This window comes from Nicotiana tabacum, unplaced genomic scaffold (assembly GCF_000715075.1).
Source record: "Nicotiana tabacum cultivar K326 unplaced genomic scaffold, ASM71507v2 Un00292, whole genome shotgun sequence".
Classification (NCBI taxonomy): Eukaryota; Viridiplantae; Streptophyta; class Magnoliopsida; order Solanales; family Solanaceae; genus Nicotiana; species Nicotiana tabacum.
This window is the reverse complement of record NW_027438529.1, coordinates 64035-73000: the sequence shown is the minus strand read 5'-3', so window position 1 is coordinate 73000 and position 8966 is coordinate 64035. Positions and strand designations below refer to the sequence as shown.

At 35.8% G+C, this 8966-nt stretch overlaps 1 protein-coding gene across 9 annotated transcripts; it reads right to left on the bottom strand.

The window, feature by feature from the left end:
• Nucleotides 1-568: 568 nt before the first annotated feature.
• LOC107822282 (uncharacterized) lies at nucleotides 569-8318 on the bottom strand. 9 transcript variants are annotated; one of them, XM_075248879.1, is made up of 9 exons: nucleotides 8114-8318; nucleotides 5453-7075; nucleotides 5331-5385; nucleotides 3197-4307; nucleotides 2913-2971; nucleotides 2750-2816; nucleotides 2574-2660; nucleotides 2062-2188; nucleotides 569-768 (listed from the first exon to the last, which is right to left on the bottom strand). In XM_075248879.1, the coding sequence occupies exons 1-2, from the start codon at nucleotides 8180-8182 to the stop codon at nucleotides 5555-5557; spliced, it is 1590 nt and encodes a 529-aa protein (XP_075104980.1). In that variant the 5' UTR covers nucleotides 8183-8318; the 3' UTR covers nucleotides 569-768; nucleotides 2062-2188; nucleotides 2574-2660; nucleotides 2750-2816; nucleotides 2913-2971; nucleotides 3197-4307; nucleotides 5331-5385; nucleotides 5453-5554. The 9 variants fall into 9 exon arrangements, with proteins under 9 accessions (XP_075104980.1, XP_075104982.1, XP_075104983.1 ...); XM_075248881.1 differs by having other exon boundaries at nucleotides 3197-3343; XM_075248882.1 differs by having other exon boundaries at nucleotides 2913-3000; nucleotides 5331-7075.
• Between the last annotated feature and the right edge of the window lie 648 nt (nucleotides 8319-8966).

Below are 8966 nucleotides of genomic sequence, written 5' to 3'. Positions count from 1 at the left end.
GATTTGTGATGAGTTTAAATGGAACGAAGTTATATGTGAAGATTCATATAGCTAACTCAACTTGATCCCCGCTTTGAAGTGCGATTGTTGTTAATGAATTATTTAATATGCAGAGTGCATTAATTAGCAATTAATATAACTGTCTAAAGATAAAAAGAATGAATATGAATCTTCTTTTTTGGGATCTAGGTTAGCTGCATGATCACATGTGGGTGCTGACTATTGTGTTTTCTATACAGAGTCAGACTTCCATATTTTTTATAATAAAGAAGATTTTCTGAAGATGATTCTACTTTTTAAGTCCATATAGGATTAAGAGAACATTTTCATAATCATCAATATCAGCTTAGCTCTACTGCTCCAGTATAGCTAGATGCACCTAAAGATGTTCCAAAAGCAGTTGGAAAATACTTAGGATACGACCCATTAAAATGCCTAAAGTCTATACATGCAAATAACTTTATCTATCTTTTCATAGTAACGGCAAAGGTTATGAATATGGTCGGCTATTTGTGTAAAATCTCTTTAATTAAAATTTGCAGTTGCGGGATGGTGGTGGGGAAAGGTATAAATAAATAAACAAATAAAAGCGAAAAGCAAGCAGGATAGCATACGTTATAGTCCCCAGCTATTGCAATAGAAAATAATTAGCACCTTCTGAGTCATCGAAAAAGCTTTGTTATTTCTCCTTTGGCTTCTCATCAAGTTGTCTATATACTGTTGTATTCGATTTTGATTCATCTCAAACGTTAATGCAATTTCTCCGACCTGCAATTTCCTCAATCAGAGTAGAAAGATGGACATCAGACATACCACTGAGCAGTAATAAAAACAAAATGTTAGGACCTATAGTGGCAATTTATCTAAAGTAAAGTGGTGGTTCCAGCTAGCTCTTTTTTTTTTTTTTAAGTTGATGACCGAGAAATCCGTCTGGAGTCGATCCTTTGGACCAACCGCAGCCTTCGAAACTCAGTGGATAATGGGCCCGCCCCTCTACCCTTCTCCACTTAAATACCAGGCTTTGCCTTGCATGGTGTGGGGGCTTGAAACTGTGACCTAAGACACAAATCCACCACCCTTTGCCACTTGAGCTAGGCCCTGGGGGCAATTCCAGCTAGCTCATTAGACAAGCTAAAACGGACTAAATTAGATTCCCAGGAATTAAATTTAACTTGCATAGAGCTTGCTTCAACGAGCTTGCATGAATGGATTGCCAAAACACAGATTCTGGAGAAAAGGGAGGAAGTTATAAAAGTATGGTCTATCAGTGAGAAACCGCTCTGCAATGTAAGCAGCAGGATACAAAATCCCCTGAGAACTTTTCCTTTTCTGACTGGTGGTGTCCAGCCACCTCACTCGCACCTCGACTATTCCAATGGGAAGGGTAGAACAGGCAAGCACTAGTGTTGGCTAACCCATGAGTTCTCGTGGGATTAAATGAGTATGGGCAAGGAAAGGGTCTACGACTATTATTCCTGTCCCTTGGCGACAAGTGTCAGATAATCGCCTTGGCTTGGATTTAAATATTCCTCAATAAACTCACCACCCTAAGAGTCCCAAATGGAAATAATTCCTAAGTAGTACATGTTACAGTTGATAAACTAAAGTTAAGAACAAGTATCAATCAAATACGCCTCAGTTCCAAATTAGTATGGTCAGCTATATGATTTAAAAATTTTGTTTTACCCATTGAGTAATGGGAAGAATATAGAATATGCTCCTATAAATGTAAAACAAGGCAAGAGCTCTGGTCTAAGGTTAATGGTGACTTTTCTTTTAACAAAAAGGTCTAAGGTTTTAGCCGACTTAGTACTGACTTAACTGCCATCAACATCTTAAGGTTAATGGTGACTTTTCTTTTAACAAAAAGGTCTAAGGTTTTAGCCGACTTAGTACTGACTTAACTGCCATCAACATCTTAGGTTACGAGTTTGGGTTGGGTTTTTTATATTATTTTTTTTTGGGTGGGGGGGCTGGTGTTGTGGAAGGCGGCATAATTGAATTACCAAATAAAATTTTCCAGTCAGGATACTAAATACTTGTGCAGAATAAGAACTATACCGCAATTAAGGAGCTAGAGTTGAGGTTTAGCTCTGTTTAGGAAGAACTTCTTTGACACTCACATGAATTGAATATTTACCAACGCTCTGCAAGTAGAATAGTCCACATACGTCCATCTTATAGTTGCCTAAATCAAGAAAAGTAATAAATAAATGTGTGAGTATTATGGACAACTTTGCAGTGCACTGGTAAGTATTTAGGCGTGTAAATCAATCTCTAAGAAGTTGAACATATGATTGAAATTTCATTTGAACAAACTAAATACACAACTAATAAATATAAACTTCAAACTTTCAAGCAGCAACAATACAAGCAAGCAGCAGAAAGAATGAGAATGCACGAGCAACTTAAAGTAACTCAATATACTAAACAAATAACGGAAAATAAGGATTAATTATGATGTACCATCATATATGTTTCCTTTCTATGATGATTGGAGATAAATTATGGAATCAAATGGAAATTAAATGGGAACATAGACCAATTCCAGTCAATTTCTAAGCCGATATTACCTGCTGCTGCGAAATTTTAGTATCAAGACCCTCTCTGCCCAAGTCAATGTCAACTTTAATATCTTCAGTCGCTCTTCCCAGTAAAACCTGAAGCCATAAGTGAGATTTTTGAATCCTTATGAACGAAAAGATTGCAACATTATTTGGAAAATTGATTGAAACCACTCATTTAGTACTGTCAGTGATGGAATCAACACTTGTAATCTTCAGTAATCCAGTTATCTAGACTTTCCCTTCCGTTCCCTAGCCATCATAATATGTTTGTGTTACATCAGTCAAACTGGTATGAAATCTTGTTTTGCATGTGCATCTTGCAAAAGAAAATAATATGATGCTCACTAGTCCCTCCCATTCTTCGGTTTTGTTGCTGTCCAGTTACGCCCAAAAGCTCTGCACACCTAATTAATAATTTGCAAATCGTACACTGCTGGAATTAGAAATATTAATCACAACCCTGTACAATGTAGCATTTCTAGTCCAGATAAACAAAATGTTCTTTATGCAGTCAAAAATTTCAGTCCACTATGATAAGTTATTTACTTCCAAAACTGCAAAAGCCAGATATGTGAAGCATTTTATGACAGTATCCCATAATTTAGTAAGAATAGATAAGTTTTCCATACTTCAGGTTTTCACAAATACTTCGAGTGACCGGTCATGTATAACAGGTAATGCTCCTTGAGCAGCAAGAGCTATTTGTGTACAAGCAATAGCTGCCTCCTTCATCCTGATAATTGTCCTCTTACACTCTTCAAACTGCTAATTCATGACTGCAATAAAAGAAGGGAAAAGGGCCAGATATACCCCTTTACTATTAAAAATTGCCCACATATATCCTCAGTTATACTATAGGTTTAAATCTACCCCTTCCGTTAGCAAAGTAATCATAAATACCCTTATTTCTAACGGTGCTCCATCGTGGCAATCCAAATCCTACTTGGTCTGGCATTTGGGTGAGGTGGATGCCACGTGTCATGCCACCTCACCATTTTCTTCCCCTTCCATTTCTTCTTCCCCTCATACCTTGAAATGGAGGTTCCAAATTTTTTTCTTTCAAATCTGGATAAAATTACTGTTAATCTCCGGATTTAACAAGAGTTGGCTTTTAGAATTGTAAGTAACTGGTCTTCGAAGCAATGCATCAAGTGATTCCCTTGTGCCATGGCTTTTCTCGAGCTGTGCTGCTTTAAGCCAGATGCTTTTCTTAGTTCTAAATACAGTAAGAGCATGTGCATAAATGTTGGAACCCCTTTTCTTGCACTCCTCAATATCAGCAAGCCAGGTCCTCTTCCTATCTTCTTCCTCAACAGCAATCCCAACAGTGTTATTTATTATAGCCTTGCAAGTCCCAAGAGAACCGGCTCTTTCACATCCTTGGGCCTCCTTCATCCAAGGCTCCCTGTCAATATCCAAATCTCTGCAAAGCCAACTCTTGTTAGATTCAGAGATTTACAGTAATTTTGTCCAGATTTGAAAGGAAAAAAATTTGGAACCTCCATTTTAAGGTATGAGCTGAAGAAGAAATGGGAGGGGAAGAAGATGGTGATGTGGCATGACACGTGGTATCCACCTCACCCAAATGTCAGACCATGTAGGATTTGGATTGTCACGATGGAGCATCGTTAAAAATAAGGGTATTTTTTATTACTTTGTTAACAGGAGGGGTAGATTTAGACCTATTGTATAACAGAGGACATATGTGGACTATTTAATAATAGAGGGGTATATCTGGCCCTTTTCCCATAAAAGAATGACACCAGCCAAAGAAAGAAAAAAAAAATTCTCAGTAAGAGGGTATGCACCAATAGAGGGAGGCAACTAGCTCCAAAGGAAGCTCTTAACAAGAGCTAAAAAGGGACAGAAAATGATGTGAAGAAGTTGAAAAAGTAGCCATAAACAACAACTCCTATGTCTCAGTCCAAAACAAGTAGGGTTCTACTATATGAATCTTCACACTTTACTGACCACGTTACTCCATTTAAATAATCTCATGCCAATATTATGCAAATATAAATAAAAAGTACTAGAATTTATGTATATTTTCTAAACGTATAAATCTCTGAAAGTTTAAATCACTCCTAGAAAGCATAAGACCTACAGTAAAAGTGCTAACGTCTAAAACATAATCTCAGCTAATATCTAATGCTATCGCCCATATAGATCTTTTTCTTCAACTGTTTCCAGCTTTTGCTAAGTTTGCATAGATTCCCAGAAAGTAACCATAAAAGCATAAAATTAAATGCTGCAGTGGAAACAAAATCTTAAACATTAAGGGTCTGTTGGTATGATGGAAATCATTTTCCATGGAAAATGTCTTTCTTGAAATGTTTTCCATGGAAAAAAATTTCCTGAAAAGGAAAAGTATTTTCTCGTGTTTGGTTGGTGAATGGCAAATATTTTTCCAGCAAAAAGTATTTAATATTAATATTAGCAAGTCAAAGAGTGCTTTTATGAAACTTCTGAGTATTGGAGATTAATAGCGTGTTAGTCGAAGCAAGTAATATGAAGTTAAAAGTTAAGAGAGTTGTTAGGAAAATGACTTGTGCCCATACGTAAACTAAATCATTTCCTCCAATTGATGGAAAATGTTTTACATGAAAAATAACATCTGACATACCAAACACGAGAAAATCACTTATTATGGAAATTATTTTCCTAAAAAATGACTTTTGGCATATCAAACACACGCATGCAACTTCATAGAAGACACAGAAGAAAGAATAAGTAGTTTAATGAGTCTACTGAACATTGGACTACCTCTCTTACTAGAACACAGATACTGGCCATTTGAGCTCAAATCCATATCGACGATCTGGACAGTGATTAAAGGAACTAGTTAAGGTCAAGTAATAACTGTGGGGAAAATACAATTCATATACCAGAATAATCGCTCTCAATGGGAAAGTCTTTGCAATTGGATGGTATACTGGTTGCACTTGATTCTGGTGCAATTGCTTTCTTAAGGACATTTTCATCAACTATCAGTCCATTATTTTGAAGCCATCGACAGAGGACACTGGACGATAAGTCTTAACACATGTATGATGTGCCATCAATGGAGAAGATATTGACGGCATTCTAACAGGAAGAAAAACATCATCATTGGTAGGAATCTCTGGGACCTCAGTGTTTAACGTGCAACAGATAACTCCATCACGCATTTCAGGAAAAGCAGGGTTGACAGACAATGCAGAAGATATCATTTGAACCTCTGAACTGCAAACAAGAGGCTTATCACCATAATGATTCACACGCTTGTCACTTAACTCTCCGGGACGAGCACCGTCAGGAGCGGGAAGCTGCTGATCTGGAGCTTTTGAAATTTCGGATACGCCATTATCAGTGTCATCAGGTGTATCCAACAAGAATGAGTTGAAATCATCAAAATAAGACTCATCAATCATCTCATTTCCATCAGGGCCCACGAAAAGCGGCTCTTCATCATCTTTAGAGTTGAACAAAAAATTTGATAGCTCAACTAAGTAGTCATCAGTACTAAGGGATGAATTTCTCAAGATATCACACGAGATTTGGTCTTCCAAGTTGGATGATGAGTTGACAAGAGTCACAATACTATATCCTGATGTGTCCATTTTATTTGCCCCACCGTGAACTGGAACTACTATTGTATTTTCAATGCTCAGTTCTTTCTCGGCATGTTCAAAATCCGGCAGAGTTGGGACAGAAGTGCCTGCAATTGTAAAATCTGGCAGTTGACATGACAAGGCACTGTCAGGAAATGCGGCAGTGAAGACCTGGCTGTCATATCCAGAAGAAGTACTTCTCACATCATCATCAAATTGACCTGCCATATCTAGCAGTATAGGTTCTAAATCCTCTGCTTCAAGTAATTCGCTAACTGGCACTTCATTTGGTTGAGACAACCCCCCAACAGCGGCGATTGTCTCGCGATTCTCAGCAGGGGGAAGAGTTCCTTCAATTCCATTGGGGAAATCCTGAAAGCTAAAGCTGCCAAGGGAAACATCTCCATTATGATTTTTCCCAATGGGTAAAGCTGAAGGAGCAGTTACATAGTCACTAGCATAAATGGAATGCCCAGCTCCATGTTCCAGAACGTTATTAGGTATGATATTAAAATTAGACTGTTGATTACGGAAATTATCTATCAGTGAATCTACAAACATGCAATCCATGGACTGAGGATTGTCATTATTTCCAGCTCCACCAAGATAATCGGCATCCGCGGAGTCAAATGTGTCGTTAGCGATTCTCTTATGCATAGGGCAGTAACATGAGCTGATGCTCTCAGCTTTTCTCTTCTCAGGAACACACTTTTTACTTTCTTTTGCCTGCTCAAATCTATTAGAGTCAGATTTTGTTGTCGAAGCAGAATGCTCAAACTCCATCATGAGAGATAATGCTTCAGAAGAAACAACTGGATCACATAGAAGAGCATGCCATCGATCTTGCAATTCTTGAACAGTAAATCTCCGGGAAAATTGAACTGCACCTTTGGCAAGTGATTCAAAAGAAGCACCAGCCTAGGAAAAAAGGATGTGAAAACTCTATTATCAATTAAGGAAAAGTAAATATAAGAACAGAACCTAAATCATATAGTTGTTCCATCTTTGCTTTTCACAACAAAGGATTACTAGGCCTATCAAATTAAACCCCAGCACCTTTCAATGAAAAGTAAGAAAATATGATCTTGTTCGGGCTAGCACTAGTATTAATTGTGACAGATACTTAAGTATAAGCATCTCTAACATGCCACTTGAGCAAGTTATCAGCATACTAAAGTTTTAACCTTAAAGCTTCGGAAATGCTTCTACTATGGGCTTCATTTTGGTGAAGCAATAACGATCTATTCTACGTTTTAGTTTACACAAAATTCAGAAGCAATTACAAGTTAACATGTCCTTCTTCATTCCTCAGTTCCTCCATAAACTGGTCAGTCAAAACACTGTTCTAAATTCCACAATAAATTTAATATTGAAACTTTTATTTTAAAAACTTTCTTATAACTTACAACAAATACTATTAGAAACAAATAAGACATACGATAAGTAAGAAATGATTGACTATACAATTAAATAATAGTTATAAAAAGAATTTCATTTAAATAATCTTATACATTTAGTAGCAATACGCGTATTCTTAATTTACATTGAACTCGTAAATAGCAACCAACACCGTTTATTATTCTAGAAGTTAACACAAACTGTATTTCTATTATACATTTAACCAACTTATATAAAGAAAAAGCCCATGCAAAGCTATCTCTTTCTTAATGAATCCAGTTTCTTCTCCATTTATCCAAAAAAGCATAGAAGAAAAGCACAAAAAAGTACATAATTGAAAGAAAAAAAAATGAAGTGCAAAACATTTGTTGCAGTTAAAATCACAAAAATTAAATTTTGAATGAAGCAAAAAGCAAATTCATGTAAACAAAATGTGCACAGTTTAAAGAAACAACACAGAAAAGTATACATTCAGAAAAAGTAAACAATAAAACAAGTAGAGGAAAAAAAAAAAGGAAAAACGAAATCAAAAGGAAAATAAGTATTTTTTGGTTGTACCTTAACGGCGTTAATAAGCAAACGGTCGTCTTCAGGAATCCAAGTAGAAAAAGGAGGAGGAGCTCCCATTGTTGCGCGAATTTGAGAACTCAAAAATCAAAAGGTGGCGCCGCTTTCTAATTTGCTATTTTTATGGCACTATTTTTTTTGCTTTTCTTTTTCTGTTTTTTTAGAACATTTGAGAGTGAGACAGGGGAATTATTATATTCAAGAATAAAAATAACCTTAACAAGAATGAGTATTTATACTAGTTGGAGATTTTCTTAGTAGGGGCCACATACTATGCCCACTTAAATTTTTTACTTAATTTGTATTTGTTGCCAAATCAGATTTATGTACTTGGGATTTTTCTGAATCTGATTACAAGCCTTAGGAATAGAAGGAAAATTAAAATTAAAATTAAAAAGGGATCTTCAACAAAGTGTTAAGTTATTTCCACATATATTCAAGCGATTTCCTTTTTTTTCTCTCTCATAATAAAAATCATGCGCAATTTATATTCTTATTTAGGTTCACTTTAAATATTAAAGTAAAATTATCAAGGATATAAATAGGTAGAGTTTTAAATAGTTACTACTAATGTAATCAAGAAGTGTACTATTATGTGACAAATCAAACATTTTAAAAAGTTTAATAACTTTTATTCCTTTTTTAGCTAATCTCAATTTGACTTCTCAATCTAAAAGGTGTGAAATTCATAAACTTACTAATGAGCAAAAAGTGAACTTCATAACTGAGATCTGATAGTATCAATAAACATAAATCGCTAATAAAGTAACTTATTTAAAATAGTTGCCAATTATACTAAGCAGTATCGTTGAGATTTAATTGGGTTTCCATAAAAGTTTTTGCA

Excerpts from the sequence above, each read along its gene's own strand:
- LOC107822282 (XM_075248882.1), bottom strand. The coding sequence starts at position 8,182 with ATGGGAGCTCCTCCTCCTTTTTCTACTTGGATTCCTGAAGACGACCGT. Across the intron at positions 7,076-8,113 it reads TGCTTATTAACGCCGTTAAG|GCTGGTGCTTCTTTTGAATC; the intron begins GTACAACCAAAA and ends CTTTTTTCCTAG.